The following is a 20,862-nucleotide window of genomic DNA, read 5'->3' as shown; positions in this document are numbered from 1 at the left end:
AAAAAAAAAAAAACCCTGAAACAATGTAATAATGTGTTAATACAGTATATGTGTATACTATTGTTTTTAGTCATTGAGTTATTACTGAATAGAAATATTTCTGGAGCAGCAAATCAGCATATTAGAATGATTTCTGGAGGATCATGTGACACTGAAGACCTGAGTAATGATGCTGAAAACTCAGCTTTTCTTAATAGGAATAAATTACATTTTAAAACATATTCAAAGAGAAAACAGTTATTTTAAATTGTAATAATATTTCACAATATTTCTGCTTTTACTGCATTTTTGATCAAATAAATGCAGCCTTAGTGAGCATAAGAGACTTCTTTCAAAATCATTAAACAATTTTACTGACCACAGACGGGTGTGTCTTTATCTAATTTGAACTAATTTGGATAATATGCAAAACCTCCCTGCTCAAAATATAGGAAAAATACAGGAAAAATACAATCAAAGCTCAATAAATGAAAACTTACTGCTTTAGAGAATTGAAGAGCGCAAAGTCCCAGACAGAGACAGCAGCACAGTGTGGAAAATATTGAGTAACACATGTAATCCGGCACAGGCTCGGCCGGTGGATCGTGCCTCATGTTCGCAGAGGGATGAACAATGACCACAGGCTGGTTGTGTTGATTCTGGACCTGGGGATGGAGCTGGATGCTCCCGGGATGGACTGCATGAGGACGTCCATCATAACCACCATGAGCATATAGTGAAGAAAAAGCCTGGTCCATGATCACCTCTACCCTTCTTCTTTAGATATGGCTCTTTGTTTTTCAGATCAAATACTGTGAGACTTTTCTCAGTACCTTGGCCTTTTATGGTGAAAGGTAATGGGTTGTGGTGAAGGATAAGTGGCCTAGTTTTTTCGTTTAACCACACAGTACTCCTGCAGACGCTACCCTCTGACATTTACAGTTTCAACAATGCTCTCTGTGCAATTTATAGTGCACAGTGGTGGAGGTAACTAATTACAACTACTCACGTTACTGTAATTAAGTAGTTTTTTCGGGTACTTGTACTTTTTTTGTATATTTTTAAAGTTGTACTTTTACTTGTACTTAGGTAACCTACAAATTAAGCAAAATAATCGAGAAGGGTCTGGCTGCAGCCTTGCACTTGCACTCTCAGACTTGCACTCTCAGACACTTGCGCTTCCGCTAGCGACGTCAATTGCAGTCTTTTTTATTTTTTATTTTGTTCTATTTATTGATTACTTTTTGTTTTAATCTCTCAACATTTTACAACAGTAGCCAGGTGGTGAAGACAAGAAAAAAGAAACTAACTTACAATGTCACTTGCAATCGCCACTTGCACTCTCCGATACCTGCGACGTCACTTGCAATCGACACAAATCGTGCGTGTTGCCAATGGAGACAAGAAGCTGTGGTGGTGATTAAACGATTAAAACTAATTTAGTACTATAACATACAGGGTCCTGCAAGAAAAAGACAAGACCCGCAAATCCCTGGCCACAGAACAGCAGAATATGAACGCAATGCGCAAAGTCTCTCGCTAAGCGTTTTCCTCCTGTCGTAAGGACTGCTGTTTCCGGGTCCATGCCTCTACTTATTTCACTTGAGAATACTATCTCAACAGCCATTTATGAGCACTATTTAATTAATATTACATATTTAAGCTAAGCATTTAAAAATTTGCTGTGCACACTACAGTCTCCGTGCTCACAGTGTTTTAGACACTAATATTTTAGCTGAATCACTGTCAGGCCATCTGGGATTTCAGTATGGAGATAAAGGTTAGGGTTATAATTTTTCAATATATTGATATTTTTCAAGGTATTGAAGTTAGAAATTCCTGTATCATGACCACTAATTAATGTACTTTGTCAATAAGATAAAAGTGGGTTTTGTTCAAAGTAGCTATTATCCACATAGATCTTTGATATGAATGAATATTTTTGGGTAATTCATTAAATATCGCCGGCTAGTAACTAGTACTCAGAGTAGTTTTTGAGAGGAGTACTTTGTACTTTTACTTAAGTACTGTTTTGACACCAGTACTTTTACTTGTAATTGAGTTTTATTTCAGCAATGTAACAGTATTTGTACTTAAGTACAAATTTTCAGTACTCTTTCCACCAGTGTGCTTGCATATACAGTAGACTGCATTCAGGTTATGCACACAGATAAACACACCACAAAAGTTATGGTTCACCACAACAATATAAGCAATTATAATTTAAACTGCAAAAACTTTTATACAAAACTACTAAGAAGTTTAGGCAATTTCCAGTACTTTCACTCTCTCTGATGTGGTCAAAACATTTTTTTTTACTTTTTCCAACCATGCAACACATGGTTAGAGATTCAACCAAGAATAGAGATTCTTCCATGTTTGCAAAAAGATCAAAAACAAAATTTTTGCAAAAAAATTTTAATACAAGTATGATGATTAATAGCATCTCTTTCTTCTTTCAATGGTGTGAAAAAATAATCGTAGTTCTGTTCTTACAGCCAGAGTTATTATAGCTAAAACTAAAATAGGAATGAAATGTAAAACAATTAAAAACATTAGTAAACATTAGTTGAAATAAAATATATATATAAAAAAATTTATTTCACATTGCAATCAGGACTGACAATTGTATTCTGATAATAGTTCCTGTGTAATGCCTAAAAAAATATCAGTGAGTAGAGGGCGCTGTTGAGTAAATTTTGTACTTTGTATCTGGTTCCTCTTCAGGAACTCGAGCTGCGTCGGAAAACGCTAGGGGAACCAAGGGCGAGAGCAAGCCACGTTGTAGGTTGTGTGTTCCTCCCTGACCACGTTATATCACGAGTGGGGATACGCACAGCTTGTGCGTGGTTTGCTTGGGAGCGAAGCACAGTTGTCACTGCCTTGCTTCGCTGTCAGAGGGCTCTCTTTGAGGAGGGAGCCTTCACTAGCGTTCCTCACGGTGCCGGCGCGACGCTCCGCCTGTCTTTCTCCGAGGAGATTGATACGGAGGGCGTCAATGAGCTCGCCAGTTGCACAAGCATCAGTTACACAAGCATATTATGCCTGATATTATAATGAGCAGCATTAAATAGGGAGCGGAGCTTGTGCAGTCGGCTCTCGGGGGGCGGATTGTGCTTTTTCCGCTATTAAGTGCTCCGCTCTCGCCGGGCACGCTCCGAGGAGTGTGTCCGTGCCTGTGATCTTGCGACTGCGGTCCCGCTGCTGCTGAGGCACAGCCTCAGGGGATCGCACATGATCTAGCAGACGGGTTGGAGAAGGCTCTTCCTATCTCCACCCGTGTTCTGAAACACTTTCTCCCAGACCTAAGAGGTCACCATGTGTTGATGCGCACCGACAACACAGCGGTGGTCTCTTACATCAACCACCAGGGAGTTCTGCGTTCACGCTCCTTGTACAAGCTGGCGCACCAGATACTTGTGTGGTCAAAAAAAATCGATAATCGGCAAACCATCTACTATAATATAATTAGATAGTTGTGATTTATACACTTGCAGAGTTTTTGTTTCATCATATTACAGCAATGACGAATGACCATCAGTACAGGGACCAGTACCTGAAGAGGAACGTCTCAGGTTACGTATGTAACCCTGGTTCCTCGAGGGAACTAGACGCCGCGTCTCGGTGCCATACTTCCGGCATCCCTGCCAGCGCTGGCCTCATTCCTGAAGCTGACGCTGGCTCCGCCGCACGTGCTTTTATAGCTTCCTTGTCATGACGTCACCCGCCCGTGACGTCCCGCTCAGCTATTGGACTGATTTCACATGTTATTCAGAGCGTGGTCACAGAAGGCGTTCCCCTAGCATTTTCCGACGCAGCGTCTCGTTCCCTCGAGGAACCAGGGTAACATACGTAACCTGAGACGTTTCTTCACAACATTCTCCCAGTCACACTTAATTTTTCACTGTTTTATCTAGCTTCAGCTGAATAGCTTCTTAAAAACATTTCACATGCATGAAAAGGATGTAAAAAATAACAAGTCGAAGGCTATAGCTAAATTGTCTAATGCTTGCCTTAATCATGCAAAATCCAAACAAATCTCCTGCTCATCTAAAGGCTTTGAGAAACAGCAGGGTGTCAGTCAGCTGGAGACAGAGAACAGAAAACATTGATACAGGTGTTTTTAGTGTCTTTTAGTTTATTTTAGTGTATGTTTGACTGATACTGACAATTTTCACATGACAGATAAAAATAAACTCGTAATACTACTAGCATGTCTGTGATGAATAGGCTGGAAATGAAAATAAATCAAGCACATGACAATATCGCAATGTAAATATGATAGCGTGATCTTTTCATGCCTTTTTTAACTAGTTACTCAACACCAAAACAAGTCTGAACAGTAAACTACTTCACGCAGAATGCAACAGTGTAATATTGTATGGATACACTAGCGCTTACAGTAATATTTGGTTACAGGTTTCCATGTGAGACTGATTCAGTACACTGCCATTGAAAGCCTTCCCTTGCACACCTACATCCAACATAATTTAATACAATTTCTGCAAGGATAAAAAACAATTTACATTCCAATTTTTGGTAATCGATTTATATTAAATTATATTAAAAAGACACATCTGGCATAAAAAATGATATATGGATTTTCACCTTCCTCCTCTGGAGCAGATAGGCGGTGAAAACACAGAAAACCTTTGTATCAGGTTCCTCGTCTTAAAAGAGAAATGGTTCCTCTGATAAACCAGCACATGGGATAAAGGTGGACCGTCTCCTCTGATTGGTTCAGGTCAGGTCAGCAGGTATTTAGCATTCACTGGCCCTTGCTGAAAAACAAAGTAATATCATATTTAAAAATATAGAACTGAATTGACATGTTCATGATATGAAATACAATAATTTGTGGTCAATACAATACAATAAGTGAGGTCATTTTTTTGTATTTTTCATATCAATTTAAAAACATTCTTTCTTTAAGTGAATATAAAAGAATCTATATAAAATCTTATCGTTATTATCATATTTATTTTATTATCATGTTTATTATTATTATTATTATATTTAAATGTAAATTTATAAATTCAATGATTTTATACTTTTTTTTTTTCAATTTTGCATTAAATATATGATCTTCATAGGCGAAAAAACTGAATAAAAATAATTTAAATTATTTTATTTTTACCCTTGATATCCACTTATAATATTAAATTTGCATTACTTGTATTTCTGTCGCAATGCCCTAATTCCTAATTAATTTTAATCTGTTCATGCTAAATTATCTGTCTGATATCAGAAATTTGCAGAACTATAAAGGATATATATATATATATATATATACTGTATATATATACATATATATTTAGCAGCTTAAAATAAAATTCAATGGAAAATGTTGAGGTCTGAATGTTACAGCATATGTCCATTGGACAATGAACTCTTTGATCTCAAAAGATCAAGGACAATTTGACACCCCTCTGAATAATTTAAACCCCAATTACAAGAAATGTTTTCATTCAATTCTAATTTCTTTATTCTTGACTATAGACAATGAGATACTGAATATATAATAAAATATTTACATAACACATCTTTGTATTCTGTTTCTCCAACCCCACCCTCAGGGATCATGGAGTGGAAATACACCCAAGGGAGAATGTATGACTCATCCTGGAAACCATGTGAGTGGTGCTGTGGAGACGGGCCAAACGGGCTCACCACTGAGCACAGACCCATTGTATCCCACTGCATCACGGGGGCACTGGCACAGCAATAATTAGCAGATGGATTTCACATGGCCATCAGACCACACAGGTTTATAATGACGTGTTTTATAAGGGAACTTGAGGGGAGAGAGCTGATTTATACCAGCACTGTCTTCATGTTACTGGTTTATTAGTTGTAAACGGCACAGGTAGATGAAGGCGGTCAAACCTGTGTCGTTGAGCATCGCTTGAGCGTTACTTCCTGTCCTCCTCCTGTCAAAAGAGAGCTGTGTTGTTAGAGCTACACAATTTCTATACTTTTATGTACATAAAACAAAATAATGTAAAAGTTAAAAATATATACTATTTATACCTCTTGTCTTGGTTGAATTTGCATCTGCAGTGTCCACCTGTAATAATGGCAAATTATGATTTTAAACAGAGAGAATCAAAAATATGTCAAGGTCACATTTAACCTCAAAAGCGCACGAGAAAAAGATATGGCTGTATATATCAGCATGTCTGAATATTGTCAGTTTGACAGATTATGTAAATAAATAATGCGTGCTTTCCACAGATTCAGGATCTGCTGTTGATAGTTAAAAAATATGCATTCCAGCCTCCATTACTAAAACAATTCAATAAATTAGAAGTTAATACTAAGTAAGTTAAATTTTATTGACGGTTAAAATAAATAAAAAATAATTAAACAGTTCTAAACAAAGCCAAAACAGAAACGCTGCAAGAGACACAATAATGGTGTTTTGTTTCTTAATGATTCACTGAAATTGGCTGAATGATTCAAAGAGTGACTAACTTACATGTTAAACACAGTATTGCCAGTTAAAATGAATAAAAATAGTTAAATAGCTCTAAACAAAGCCAAAAAGACTTGTTGCAACACACAGTAGTGTTTTTTTTTATGATTCTGTGAAAGTGGTTGAATGATTCAATGAGTCAATATTATGTAACTTACATTGTAGACACAATATTGACAGTTAACATAAATAAAATTTTTAAATGGTTCTAAACAAAAACAAAACAAAACCAGTCCAAGACAGAGTAGTGGTGTTTTGTTTTTTAATGATCCCGTGAAACCGGTTGAAAGATTCAATGACTCACTATTATAGACTGAACTTGATTTCTAACTAAATGAATCACAGTATTTGAACAAATCAGTTGAGAAAGATATAATGACTCGCTCACAATACACAAAACACGCTCTCTTGTCGCCACCTATTGGTGGAACTATGTAACAATTTAGCACATTTTAGTACAAGATATGAAATAAATATATAAATTAGTGCTGTCAAACGATTAATCGCGATTAATCGCATCCAAAATAAAAGTTTTAGTTTACTTTATATATGTATGTGTACTGTATATATTTATTATATGTATATAAATACACACACATACTGTATATATTTGGAAAATATTTACATATTTATACATTTATATTCATATTCTTATATTTTATATTATATATAAATATATTTAATTTATAAACATAACATATTTTTCTTAAATATATACATGCATGTGTTTGCATTTATATATACATAATAAATATACACAGTATACATATATTATGTAAACAAAAACTTTTATTTTGGATGCGATTAATTGTTTGACACCATATAAAAATATATAGGCCTATAAAAAATATATATGACATTAAAAATATATACTATATAGATAATAAAATATAGCATATATCAATAACCTTTTTATAGTCTAGATATGTTACTCAGCTTGACTGAACACAGATAAAATCTGAAATTTGTAAAATTGAAAAAGTCAATAACACACTCACTTAGAAGAATAGTGATGCCAATTAGACATAGAACTGCTGCCAAGATCAGACCTCCGACCCGAAGTCTGTGATAATCTAGTGTGAGACAGAACAATCAAAGAAAATTTGAAAGATGATCTTGAGAACTTCTTAAGTATTGTGATGGATTATGGATGGTAGGCTCAAATTAAAAGATGTGTGAAACTAACCAAAAGAGAAGGGGTCATCCTCTGCTGCAAAATCCAAAACAGAAAAAAATATTTAAAAATGCATGTAACGTTGTGTAATAATATTTTATCACAAGGATGAAAACAGAAAAAGAAAGAGCAACAGAAAGAATTGAAATGTGAAATCTCTTACTTGTCTGCTGACCTTCTGCCAACACAAGGGACAAAACTACAAAAGTAATATAGCATATTAGCATAGTATAGCATATTAGCAACATAGTATAGCATATTAGTGTGTGTTCACAGGAGTTTATTATTAGGAGTTATTCATTTACAGTTACTTGTGGTCCATAAACTTAATGCACCTACAATGCATTTAAAATTCACTAAAGCTTAGTAAGACAACAAGCAATATATATTGGTACAAAAACACGTACGTGCCAAGAAAACTAGTGCCAAAGTCTTCATCATGACAGTTTGGATTTACCTGCAATACAAAATTAGGTTTGCCATGAAAAAATAATAACATCAAAAATGATTCCTATTTAATATCTTAATGCATGTTGTAGGTCTTATTGTGCATGTTTGATTTATTAGTCTATCGTTAGATCTTTCAAGCAAATGTATGTAAGAGTTTTTTTGTTTTTGTTTTTTTACCTTGAAATGACAGTTTTAAAACAATTCTGATGATGCAATGACTTCTAAAGAGGCGAAAGGCTTGTTTCTGGGAGCATGTAAATTTGGTAATCTAGTACGAAAATTGCTTTATGGCAGCAACAAATGCAGCTATCCACTGTAATTACGACAGTGAATTACACTCACTTAACTGTAGGGGGCTCCAAAGTCACAAAACTACATACAGATGCTTTAATCAAATGTAATAAAATCTTACACCTCTGAAACGACTTTCCTTTTTGCTGACGTCACCAAGCCATCTTCATTTTTTAATTTCTCCACTCCAGACAGTGGACTTTATGATCCATTCATTTTCAAAAGCTCCTCCCGGCATTTTTTTTTTCTCACTGAATATCCTTTTTTCTCTCTGACATAAATCAGATTGACTAATGTAAAATGGATTGTCAATGTGAGCTTTTTCACATTAAAACAAGGAAAATAATACTGTTAGGATCGAAAAGCAGATCATGCATCTGTTGCGTACATTAGAGCTAATTCCCATTATGCTTTGCAATCCACTCTAATCCATTATGCTCTAAATATAACATGAATCCCCTTAATGCCTGAATTATTGTCCTCTGCCAGCTTCACATCAACAAAAATGGGGTAAATCAAATGATCACAAACCCTGCCAATGCATCTGATCTGATTAAACATACTGGAGCAACAAATAGCAGCTCTGAGAACACAAAGCAGACCTGGATCAAATTTCAACAAAGGCCTGGAACATCTCGGCAACCAAACGTTCACACACCAAACAAAACAACTGCCAGGAAACGCATCAAGACGCTAAACCCTTTCACATAAAAGACGACCTTTGAGCACATTCTGAAAGTGCTAGGGGTTTACGTGACCTGACAGATGTAGCTAGATGCTGACTTATGTCTACATCGTAATTAAAAGCGCACTGTGGAAACATGCTGCAGCACCATTTGAGCTTAGCTGGGATTTTCCATTTCGTCTCTGAGAGACCAGAGGGAATGCTGTGCCCATCCCTACCAGCACGAGATGATGTAACAATCTCCACCTTCAGCTTCCAACCATGGTGGCAGAGAAGGGGGAAAATAATGGGTTCACCAGAGACATGCTGAGACAAAATAATGTCCAGTATTTCAGGCCTTTCATCAGAGCAGCCTGGGCCAGCATGAGCAGTGAACAAGGCAGCGGTTAATCTAGAGCTTTTCAGAGAGGTTTAATAAATCCCTGTGTCTGTTTTATTCCCTGTTATCTTGACCATGAATTATCTAATTTCCTCCTTCCTGTAAACACGCATGCCACATGTTTTTGAGTGTCATTAAAAATTTTTATGGATTCAGTTTATTCATATAATAGGCAGGCATACTTCATTTGATTAAGCATGGAAGCCTGCAGTTTGTTTATGTAAAACAAGTCAATAGATTCTGCATGCAGAACATGAAATTTGCAAACAGGTGCTTGTCTGATGGTGCATCCATGTTTATTAAAGGAGTAGTGCACCAATTCTGTCATAATTTACCCATTCTCAAATATGGCTCCAAACATTTATGCTGTTATTTGTCTGTGTAACACAAATAGAGGATTTTTAAAGAATCTTCAACCTGCTCTGATGTCTATGCATTGTAGAATTCAGATTTCAGATATAGTTCAAAACTGTTGGCCTGCTACATTTATGTTAATTTTTTGTTCCTTTTTGGGGTTGGCAGACGTGTCACAGTTATTATGAACTGTCAGCTTTTTGTGAGGATGTTTTGTATCTGCAAGTCTAGATGGCGACACGTGACAGTATTTTGTTCATTGTGAGTGAGTCATTCAATCATTTTCAACCGATTCGTTCATTTGTCTGGTGTGTCACACCAAAGACTATGGTCACACTCGCAGTTGCGCAATTGTTTTCTAGTTCGAGACAGACGGTTTGGGTCTTTAGTGTGTTTATTATAGTGACTGTTTCTGTAAATTGCATAAGTAAACCATCAAGGTGACTTCAAGTGACCGTAATTTGGGTATTATTAGCAAGACACTGAATAATTCTCAACCGAGTCATTCAAAAACAATGATTCATTCAGGTTTGTAACGCTGTGCACTTCTTGGAAACACTAATCTACCTGTTTGGATTCGTTTGAAATGATCTTCGGTGACAAAGCAGACAAACTGTCAATATTGTCTAAAATGTGAGATTAACTTTTTATTTAACTGTTGTATAAATGAAATAATATTACTCACAACCATGTTTGTTTAACATCAGCACGAGTGCTTAAGTTTTCTAACGTAAAAATAAGACATTCCTTTTTGGAGCGATAGGCCTATTTAAAAACTGATTACTGAAAGATATCAGTCTATTGTTTTAAAATTATTTTCCCAAGAGATTAAAAAAATCGTAGGCTACGCACGCTGATGACTTTCTGTAATGTCTATTACATCCAATAGGCTTAAATAACAGATACAGATAGTTCTTTATCCAGTACCAAATTGGCCTGTCACCAAATGCATCATGTGAGTTTACTCTTGAAACAAGAAAAAATGTAACTGGGGTAAGAAAAATAAACATAATTCTAAGTCAAAACAAGATTATCTTTCTTACCCCACTGACATATTTATTTTTTCTTGTTTAAAGAAAGTTTATTTTACTTAATTTTGATATTTTACTGAAAATACTTAATTTATTAAAAATTACTTAATTCATTTTCCTACTTGAATAAATGTCTTTATTTAGGCATTTTTAGACAGTTATGGAAAACATGACAAAAATGCTAAGAATTAGTTTTTTTGTTTTTTTTTTAAGTGTGAAAGGTGTTTTACTATTTTGAAGTGATTTAACTTATGATTGTGTGCCTTTGACTTGTTCCAGTAGGTAACCACCTAGCAACAACCCCGAACACCCTAGAGACCTTCAACTACATGGCAACTTGCTAAACAACATTCAAAACACCTTTGCAACATCCTGGAAACCCTAGCATCACGATGGTGAGTTGAATAAAGTGCAAAAACGTCTCTGTCTGGATGATAGTTTACTAGCAAACTTAAAAAAAATAAACAGATACTTAATGCCAGTCCTACACTTCTCTCTCCTAATTATAGTTTTTAGATTTATAGGTCATGTCTACTACTGGTTTCTTGACCAAAGTCAACCTAAAAGCAGTTATTTATAGTATCGCAATGTATTGAGGCTATATAATGTAGCTAAATGCTGAATGACTTTAAAAACCTTTTGGAGTTTGAGGTTTTGCTGAAAAACACAATCACTACTTAGCAGTCAGATGCCTGTATGCACAAAGGAACAGATCCCTAAACGAGACCATATCTGCAGATTAAACTTTTTTTGTAGCAGCATTTTTTAAATTTGAACTAGCACCTCATGACTACACCACGTTATGTAAAAGAAGCTGCAAAAGACACAGGAGCAAGGAGAATGTACAAAACATGGTGACATTAATTTTTAAGTTAATATAATGGGCGATATATTGTGTCACCAAAAATGATTGAGGTCATGTACATATAGTGCGCGATAAGTCGATATATTGATTATTGCGACAGACATTTTGGCACCTCATGCCAGGCAGAATCACCCAGGGTGCATGTTGATAATAATGAAAGTCTTGTGATAGGGCATGGTCACGTTGGCTTGCCAGTGTGTGTGTGTGTATGTGTGTGTGTGTGAGTCATGAGAAAGAATGAGGAATTGTGTCCTACAGTGTCACCTCCTTGTCTCACATTACAATCCGACCCTCTCGTTTTCAATGTAATGCCTGTTTCTTTCTTTACTGTTGCCAAAGTTCATTCTACTAAGAATACTGTCTCTTAGCCCTTTTGGCTCCTCACTTGAAACATTAAATCCTCATTCAGGAAATGAGAAATTGAAACAAGACAGATCCCCACCCCTATAAGTAATAAGTATTCAATTTTTGTTCAAATTGTGTGGTTTATTGTGCACTGGGAAAAAAAATACTGTTTTACAGTTTTACAAACTTCTAAAACACTCCTAAATCAAAAAATTTAATTGAAAAGCAAAATTAAAGATATTAATGTTTTCTGAAAAATGCATCATGTGAGTTTACTCTTGAAACAAGAAAAAATGTAACTGGGGTAAGAAAAATAAACATAATTCTAAGTCAAAACAAGATTATCTTTCTTACCCCACTGACATATTTATTTTTTCTTGTTTAAAGAAAGTTTATTTTACTTAATTTTGATATTTTACTGAAAATACTTAATTTATTAAAAATTACTTAATTCATTTTCCTACTTGAATAAATGAGAACTTGTATGGAGATTTTTCCATCTACAGATTTCTCCCTGACCTTCTTTTCTCTGTAAATTAAGGGTGCACTGCACACTATTGCTGAAAAACACAATCACTACTTAGCAGTCAGATGCCTGTATGCACAAAGGAACAGATCCCTAAACGAGACCATATCTGCAGATTAAACTTTTTTTGTAGCAGCATTTTTTAAATTTGAACTAGCACCTCATGACTACACCACGTTATGTAAAAGAAGCTGCAAAAGACACAGGAGCAAGGAGAATGTACAAAACATGGTGACATTAATTTTTAAGTTAATATAATGGGCGATATATTGTGTCACCAAAAATGATTGAGGTCATGTACATATAGTGCGCGATAAGTCGATATATTGATTATTGCGACAGACATTTTGGCACCTCATGCCAGGCAGAATCACCCAGGGTGCATGTTGATAATAAGAAAAGTCTTGTGATAGGGCATGGTCACGTTGGCTTGCCAGTGTGTGTGTGTGTGTATGTGTGTGTGTGTGTGAGTCATGAGAAAGAATGAGGAATTGTGTCCTACAGTGTCACCTCCTTGTCTCACATTACAATCCGACCCTCTCGTTTTCAATGTAATGCCTGTTTCTTTCTTTACTGTTGCCAAAGTTCATTCTACTAAGAATACTGTCTCTTAGCCCTTTTGGCTCCTCACTTGAAACATTAAATCCTCATTCAGGAAATGAGAAATTGAAACAAGACAGATCGCCCGCCCGCCCATTTAAGTAATAAGTATTCAATTTTGTTCAAATTGTGTGGTTTATTGTGCACTGGGAAAAAAATACTGTTTTACAGTTTTACAAACTTATAAAACACTCCTAAATCAAAAATATTTCACTGAGAAGCAAAATTAAAGATATTATTGTTTTCTGAAAAATGCATCATGTGAGTTTACTCTTGAAACAAGAAAAAATGTAACTGGGGTAAGAAAAATAAACATAATTCTAAGTCAAAACAAGATTATCTTTCTTACCCCACTGACATATTTATTTTTTCTTGTTTAAAGAAAGTTTATTTTACTTAATTTTGATATTTTACTGAAAATACTTAATTTATTAAAAATTACTTAATTCATTTTCCTACTTGAATAAATGTCTTTATTTAGGCATTTTTAGACAGTTATGGAAAACATGACAAAAATGCTAAGAATTAGTTTTTTTGTTTTTTTTTTAAGTGTGAAAGGTGTTTTACTATTTTGAAGTGATTTAACTTATGATTGTGTGCCTTTGACTTGTTCCAGTAGGTAACCACCTAGCAACAACCCCGAACACCCTAGAGACCTTCAACTACATGGCAACTTGCTAAACAACATTCAAAACACCTTTGCAACATCCTGGAAACCCTAGCATCACGATGGTGAGTTGAATAAAGTGCAAAAACGTCTCTGTCTGGATGATAGTTTACTAGCAAACTTAAAAAAAATAAACAGATACTTAATGCCAGTCCTACACTTCTCTCTCCTAATTATAGTTTTTAGATTTATAGGTCATGTCTACTACTGGTTTCTTGACCAAAGTCAACCTAAAAGCAGTTATTTATAGTATCGCAATGTATTGAGGCTATATAATGTAGCTAAATGCTGAATGACTTTAAAAACCTTTTGGAGTTTGAGGTTAACTAAGGTTAAAAACATAAATACTGGTGTGAGCAGCAAATTGTGCGTTTGACTGGCTGGAGAGGTGATCAATCTTCATCTGATGGACACGCCTCCTTCTCTGCACCCAACTCCATATAAGACAACTTGACACAATCACATGGCACACAAAGGATGCAAGCCATGTACACAGGAATCCAGACTGCAGCTATATTAGGAACAAAATTCCACTCCTGAGAACAGGCTGTGAGCTCTGAAGTATTGTATGATTATACACTCCAGCACAAACACGCTGACAGATGCCCTTTAAAAGAGTAAAACCATCTAGTTCAGCAGTGTTTTCACAGATTCACCTCTCCAGAAAACTCCAAAAAGCTGAAGTTTACTTCATCTGTCTGCTGGCCATGTGCTCAGAGTGACGCAGGAAGAAACAAGACATTCTGTTGAAATGAATCATCGTTCCAAAAACCACAATCCCGCCCTTTCCAGTGATTAAAGTAGTGCTGTCTTTGTGCTCCCTTCAGCTAACAAACATCTGTTTCCATGAGCAGACCATGCCAATACTTAAATCTTTGCCCATTACAAATACATTTTAGGCCATTTTTAGTTAAAGACATGGCCATGACCATCTAAATGTAACCCTTTCACACTTCACTTTTTCTCTTTTTGTCATGGAAAACTGGAACGCTGGACTCTGATTATAAAAGCTAAGAGGTTAACCAAACAAAACATGCTTTGAGACAGATGTTGGGCCATCACGGTGCATCTCAAACTTAAAACAAGATGTAAGATGTGTTTACTTCAATGGAGGACTGGATTTCATCCATGTTTAATACACAGCCAGCTCATGATTTAGCCTCCAAGATCTATACTCTTAAAAATAAAGCTTCCTAAAATGGGGTTTGCAGCGATGCAGTAGAAGAAACATTTTGGCTTCCTCAAAGAATTTTTTTTTTTAGCATGAAGAACATTTTATTAATTTAAATAACCTTTTTCCACTATAAAGAACTTTTCATGCAATTGAAATGTTCCATGGATTTTAATGGTTCTTCCTGGAATCGTATGCCAATAAAGAACCTTTGTTTTTAAGAGTGAACTCACTAAACTTGGTCTATTCAGCAAAGAATTCAGGTGCCTGTGATCTTTAAAAGTTGCAGTGATCCAGGACGCAGTGTAAAGCTGCATGACATTCCAGTTTCCAAATCACTGGAGGAAAACCACCTCATACAGTGAGGTTCAAACGCCTGAGATCACATTGAAAAGCTATATTTATTTGAACAGCAAATAAATGCCAAATGGATTTTCCCCCCCCCCAGTTTCTCGGTTAAGCAAGATGTTCTTGCATCATACTGGAGAATATGATTATCATATTTTGCATGCAGCTCCAGTGCTGCTGTCATTAAAGCAAAAGGTAGAGGAGCCAAATACTATGAAACTTATATTTTTTTTTTTAAGTTTGTTATGCGGACAACATGTAATTTGTAAAATAAAATTTGTATTAAATTAGAATATTGCATAAACGTAGAGGTCTGAGATTTTTGGACACCACTGTGCTACTCAGATAATGTCTGATTATCTATATGTTTTTTTTATCTTAAGTTTTTAGAATAGAAACTTATTAGATGCTAATAAGTTATTATTATTAAATACTTGTTAGTACTTTCAATTGTAATGTTAAACAGACTATCAGCAGGATACAAAGACTCCCCATTATACACCACATAAAGTATGAACACAAAACACCTTCAAATAGCCTAATTATCATATTTTAATATACAGTGAACTTGACCATCAATCTGCCGTAACATATGTTTCACTATATAAACATTAAAATGGTATCAGAACTGATTACTCACCCTTTTCAAGGAGAAGGAAAGTGAAATGTTTAGGTTTGAAACGTGGTTGTGAAGGAACCACCCGTAAAGATCTGATCTAGACAGACTGAAGCCAACACCCTACACCATCCGCTCAACAGGTTGGCTCAGTCCTGAGTGGGTTGAGTTTTGAATGAAGGATCTTTTGTCTGGGAGAGCAACTCTGATAGTTTTTAGTTTGTCATGCACGCTCAGGCTGAATTTATTCTGATGGGGCATGAACACAATGATCCAACAGAAGTAGAGCAATAGAACTCTCTAAGAAAATTTTGTAAAAATGTGTGTTAATGTAAAGGAGTTTTCAGTATTGATTTTTCACAGGTGTTTTACTTTAAACTACACATTATATTGTGTTTTGTTTTAGGGTTGGAGGAAATGTGTGTAAACTTAATGGAAAAGTTACTGGTGGTTTTATGCCTGGACATGATCATTCTATGGTTTTCAATGTATGCAACATTGAGAAACAAGTCAAATAAATATAAAAATTAAGCACTTTTATGTATTTATTTATTTAAAATGTTCCCTCTGTTTTAATAACGCATTTCAGCATTTGATTGTACATTGATTCCTACTGTAAAAAAAAAAAAAAGACATTTGACTTTCATCTTGCACAAGGCCAGCCAGTGTTTAAACATCTCTCATCCGAAAAATAAATTCAGGCGTAAAAAAATGACAACACATGCAATTTTGCTGGCCCATAACTGAGAATCTTTATTAAAGCGCCACTTTGAGAGATTGCTGAAATTTATAGAATAATTCTACAAATTCAAAATAACAGCAGCTCAGTTTTTTTGGGCAGGGACTGTGATTAATGCATAAATGAAATGGTTGAAAAATATTGAAATAATAGAAAATCTACAATAAAAATAAAGTACAGGTGAGAAGTGGAGCTAGTTAGCCATTTCTAGACAGAAAGCAAAAACAGTCTTCTACTCAGTCAAAATTCCACTGAAAAGTTTCAGCAGATGAAGTCCCTGATCTTTAGATTTTGCTTGCATCTTCATCATCCCTATGTAGAGATGCAGTTATTATAGCATTTTTCTCTCTTAATCATAAATAATATTTTGATTTCAAAATGTACATGATTTTATGTGAACATGACAGTGGGATCAGGTGACCTACTTTCTTTTTGGTTTGCACTGCCCCCCTGTGAAGAGAACAATCGGTTACTCTTTCTGCATATAATGTCAAACATAAGGTTTTCATTAGGTAGAAAATGCATGTGTAAAAATTCAGAGCTACTTACAACACAGAACTCCAACCCCTCCGGCAACAAGCAGGGCTGTGAAGATCAAACCCCCGATCCTCAGCGCCTCATAGTCTAAAAACAGAAGCATTTTAAGACTGTTTAATCTAGCTTAAAATACTTTCAAAATGATATATTATTATAAATGTATTATATTTATACATTTATATATTTATCATAAAAATATATAATAAATGTTATATTATTAGGATCTCCTGAGCATCTGCCTCAGAGTACTTACTGTAAACGAAAGGATCTGCAAAGACAAAAAAGGAGAAAAGTTAGATTGCTCTTGAAAACAAGACAAAAATGATGCCAGAAAATTTATGTTCTTAACTCATGAGACTGATAGGCTTAAAAGTTGATTAGCGTTAACGTTGAATAAAAACAAACAAACAAACAAACTCTTCTGCCTTACTTGCTTCAGCTTGACCGAAGAGTGCCAAGAAGACTGTAAATGAAAATAAAAATGTGTGAAAAATCATACACAAAGAAGAAAATACTATGACATGACCAAACTAATAAACTATCAGACATTTGGAGAAAAGGTAATACACTCAAAATATTCCAGTAGTTTTTTCAAGGTTTAGAAAAAATATATATTTTGTTCTGTAAAATAAATAAGCTATTTAAGTTAAAAAACAAAACCTTGATTTCTGTATATCATAACATATAATGTGTACATATATTGTAATGAGAACTTAATTTTGTTTTTAATAATTTACAAAAAAAGCTATTATTATTTCTTCCATCAAATCATTAAGTCCTAGTATACTGTAAATGTGGATAAAAAGTCTTTGAAGGCTTGACCTTCAGGCCCAAGGGCACAGATCCGTCTGTGACCTTTACTGTGTACATAAATAGTCATGACTTACCTGTAAGAAGAACTAGTTCTGTGAGCTGGCTCATTTTTACACCTCCTGATCAAAGACACACACATACACTAAATCAGACAATATATTTTTGTCTTACAGTAATAGTTTACTCAAAAAATGTACTACAGTTTACTGAAAATGCTGTCATTTATTCACCCTCATGACATTTGAAACCCAATATAATGACAATAAATGAGGACTGGTGTTCCAAAATGACATAGACCTAAATTTAAGTCGTCATTTTAAATTAAGTCGTCAAATTAAAAGCACCCTAAATGAATCTTAAAAGTGATTCATATGAATTGTCTAAGTCATCTGAAGCCATTCTGAAGCTGCACTAGCTCTCTCTGGTGCAAGTTCATAGCAATGTCATACGTAACCATGTTCAATATGTGAACAAATCTTTTGAGTCATATCTTTTTAACAAATCAGTTGATTCCGATCACACAACAGTTATTGAATCAGTCTGATTTAGTTATCTTAAACTCACTAACTGAATCATCTGGTCAGCACACTGAAGTGGTAGATTATAAGTGAATGACGACTTAAATTTAGGTCTATTTCTTACATAAAGCTTTCATATGACTTAAGAAAACTGTCCACAAGTCATACAGACTACCTTATGATGCTTTTGTGCATCATCTTGGAGCTTGCAGCTCCAGTCCCCAATTCAGCTTCATTATATCATTATAAGTGTCCAAGATTTTTTTTTAAAACACCAAAAAATAAAGTCATACAGGTTTGGAACATCACGAGAGTGAGGAAACGATGACAAAAAACCCTCATATTCCCCCTTAAACATATTAAACAGATTTATTTTGAAATAATTTATCAGCATAATGTCTGGTAATAATGTTGGCTACTTGCAGCACATATATTTAGATGGAATATGTTCTGTTCCCATGTACAGGTCAACAGTGAGATGCGGCCTACGAGACGAGGAATGTTTGTTAAGAAACTCCAGCTGTAAGTGCAGCTGAGAGAAAACAGCACTCGTGTTTTAAAAGTAAACAGAAACCGTGGGTCGACGCAGTCGGGACGCAGCACGTTCCAGGACACTGCTGGTGTACCCTTGAATGCCTGGAGGTGTTTTGGAAAGTTTGCCCTCCCACCATCTCTGGTTATAGAATCGTCTCGAAATGCTTTGGATTTGTAGCTCAGCGCTTTCTCCATCTCACTGACCACACATGGGCCCTGAAGTCTGGATGCCATTTTTATTCACTCAAGAATGAAAATGCTGACATTGTTCTCACCCTCAAATTGTTCCAAACCTGTACGAGTTTCTCTCTTCTGTTGAGCACAAAATATATTTTGAATATTGTTGATAACCAAACAGTTGCTGGTGGCCATTGACTTTCATTGTATTTTTTTTCCTCATAGTCCAGACGTCAGTGGCTCCAGCAACTGTTTGGTTATCAACAGTCTTAAAAATATCTTCTTATGTGTTTAACAGAAGAAAGAAACTCATATAGGCTTGGAACAACTTGAGAGTGAGTAAATGATGACAGAATTTTCATTTTTGCTTTTAAACAAGGCTTTACTACTACTCATTATCCTTTTAAACTACTCATTATCCTTTTAAACTACTCATTATCATTTTAAACAAGGCTTTCTAGGGAATATTTACAGGACTTTCATGTAAAACAGTTCTTGAAAAGTCCACATATCCAAAACGGCAGGTGTGAGGTCACCTTCATCTATCGACCTGATTCTAAGACAGAATCTTTATCTATTCCCTGTTAATTTTTACTTAAAAGAACAACTCCGAGCTCGGATTATGTATTAAATCACAAACGGCAATAAATCAAACATTAATGAAGATGATCTAAAGATCCACACTGGCATTCAAGATAAGTAAATTCTATTAAAGGAAGTCGTTTTTCATTGCATCATTCCCATGGCACATTTAGCACAATCCAATTTATCAAAAGACCCTGATCTTACCTTAGTAGAGGAACTGATAGCTCTCTGAGCGGTAGATGTTGGATGAGGCTCCTCAGGTGGGCTGATCTCACAACCTTTCTGTCTTTTCTATAACCTTTAAAGAAAACTCCTCCTCACTGTATACACATAGACACAGCACAGCATATCAGATCGATGCATTTAGGGTGTGTGCATCATCACGTCATCATGTCCACTGTTTAGCCCAAAACATGACCTGCTTGTTGATGAATTACACACAGCTTAAAAGTTGTTTAAGATGGAGGCTGACATGAGTACACCTACAAATCAGTGTCCTTTAAATGTTCTTTACTATTGGCAATAAAGCTGATGTCCTTTACCCAACAGTCACCAGTAATGTGACACTGTGGGCAGAAGTGAGCATCACTCTGAAGGGCAGAGCACATTATGTGAACACTTTGAAGGGTGCAAGGCATTACTGTCTCTCTGTTTGGTTCAAACTATTCAAAGACATACATCATTGGCACTTGATTTTGAATTAGAATGTTACCTTGATAAGGTAGCAGCTAAATTAATGTTTAGACACATTTTTTAAAAACCAAAAAAACACAGGAAAAAATGTAGGAATATAAAAAATGATAATTAATGGTTATACAATAGATATTTATATATAAAAAACATATTATATATTGTATAATATATATATATATATCTTTTTACAAGATATGTAATTATAACATATGTATGTTAAACAAATAAAAAGAAATATAAAAAATTATAATATAATAATGGTATACATTATAAAATATATAAATAGCTTGCAATATATTGTATGTACATA

The 20,862-nt window shown here is 35.0% G+C and overlaps 2 protein-coding genes across 2 annotated transcripts; both read right to left on the bottom strand.

The window, feature by feature from the left end:
• Positions 1-4,099: 4,099 nt before the first annotated feature.
• LOC107728489 (phospholemman-like) lies at positions 4,100-16,111 on the bottom strand. The gene is made up of 8 exons (XM_016538671.1): positions 15,981-16,111; positions 8,036-8,085; positions 7,792-7,827; positions 7,641-7,664; positions 7,453-7,527; positions 6,010-6,046; positions 5,866-5,909; positions 4,100-4,760 (listed from the first exon to the last, which is right to left on the bottom strand). The coding sequence occupies exons 2-8, from the start codon at positions 8,067-8,069 to the stop codon at positions 4,741-4,743; spliced, it is 270 nt and encodes an 89-aa protein (XP_016394157.1). The 5' UTR covers positions 8,070-8,085; positions 15,981-16,111; the 3' UTR covers positions 4,100-4,740.
• Positions 16,112-16,694: 583 nt separating this feature from the next.
• On the bottom strand, positions 16,695-20,110 carry LOC107728469 (FXYD domain-containing ion transport regulator 11-like). Its single transcript, XM_016538633.1, has 7 exons — positions 20,064-20,110; positions 18,120-18,164; positions 17,663-17,695; positions 17,486-17,500; positions 17,245-17,319; positions 17,121-17,145; positions 16,695-17,007 (listed from the first exon to the last, which is right to left on the bottom strand). Exons 2-7 carry the CDS (start codon positions 18,151-18,153, stop codon positions 16,980-16,982), a joined length of 210 nt encoding a protein of 69 aa, XP_016394119.1. The 5' UTR covers positions 18,154-18,164; positions 20,064-20,110; the 3' UTR covers positions 16,695-16,979.
• Positions 20,111-20,862: the final 752 nt, after the last annotated feature.

Source organism: Sinocyclocheilus rhinocerous, unplaced genomic scaffold (assembly GCF_001515625.1).
Source record: "Sinocyclocheilus rhinocerous isolate Xijiao unplaced genomic scaffold, SAMN03320098_v1.1 scaffold66, whole genome shotgun sequence".
Taxonomy (NCBI): Eukaryota; Metazoa; Chordata; class Actinopteri; order Cypriniformes; family Cyprinidae; genus Sinocyclocheilus; species Sinocyclocheilus rhinocerous.
This window is presented reverse-complemented; position numbering and strand designations above follow the sequence as displayed.

What these genes read in the sequence shown, in the direction of transcription:
- LOC107728489 (XM_016538671.1), bottom strand. Translation starts at nt 8,069, where the DNA reads ATGATGAAGACTTTGGCACTAGTTTTCTTGGCAC. An exon ending in GGCACTAGTTTTCTTGGCAC is followed by an intron (nt 7,828 to 8,035) that starts GTACGTGTTTTT and finishes TTACTTTTGTAG; the next exon opens with TTTTGTCCCTTGTGTTGGCA. An exon ending in AAATTCAACCAAGACAAGAG is followed by an intron (nt 5,910 to 6,009) that starts GTATAAATAGTA and finishes CTCTTTTGACAG; the next exon opens with GAGGAGGACAGGAAGTAACG.
- LOC107728469 (XM_016538633.1), bottom strand. Translation starts at nt 18,153, where the DNA reads ATGAGCCAGCTCACAGAACTAGTTCTTCTTACAG. An exon ending in AGAACTAGTTCTTCTTACAG is followed by an intron (nt 17,696 to 18,119) that starts GTAAGTCATGAC and finishes TTTCATTTACAG; the next exon opens with TCTTCTTGGCACTCTTCGGT. An exon ending in CAGTGCAAACCAAAAAGAAA is followed by an intron (nt 17,008 to 17,120) that starts GTAGGTCACCTG and finishes ATCTCTACATAG; the next exon opens with GGATGATGAAGATGCAAGCA.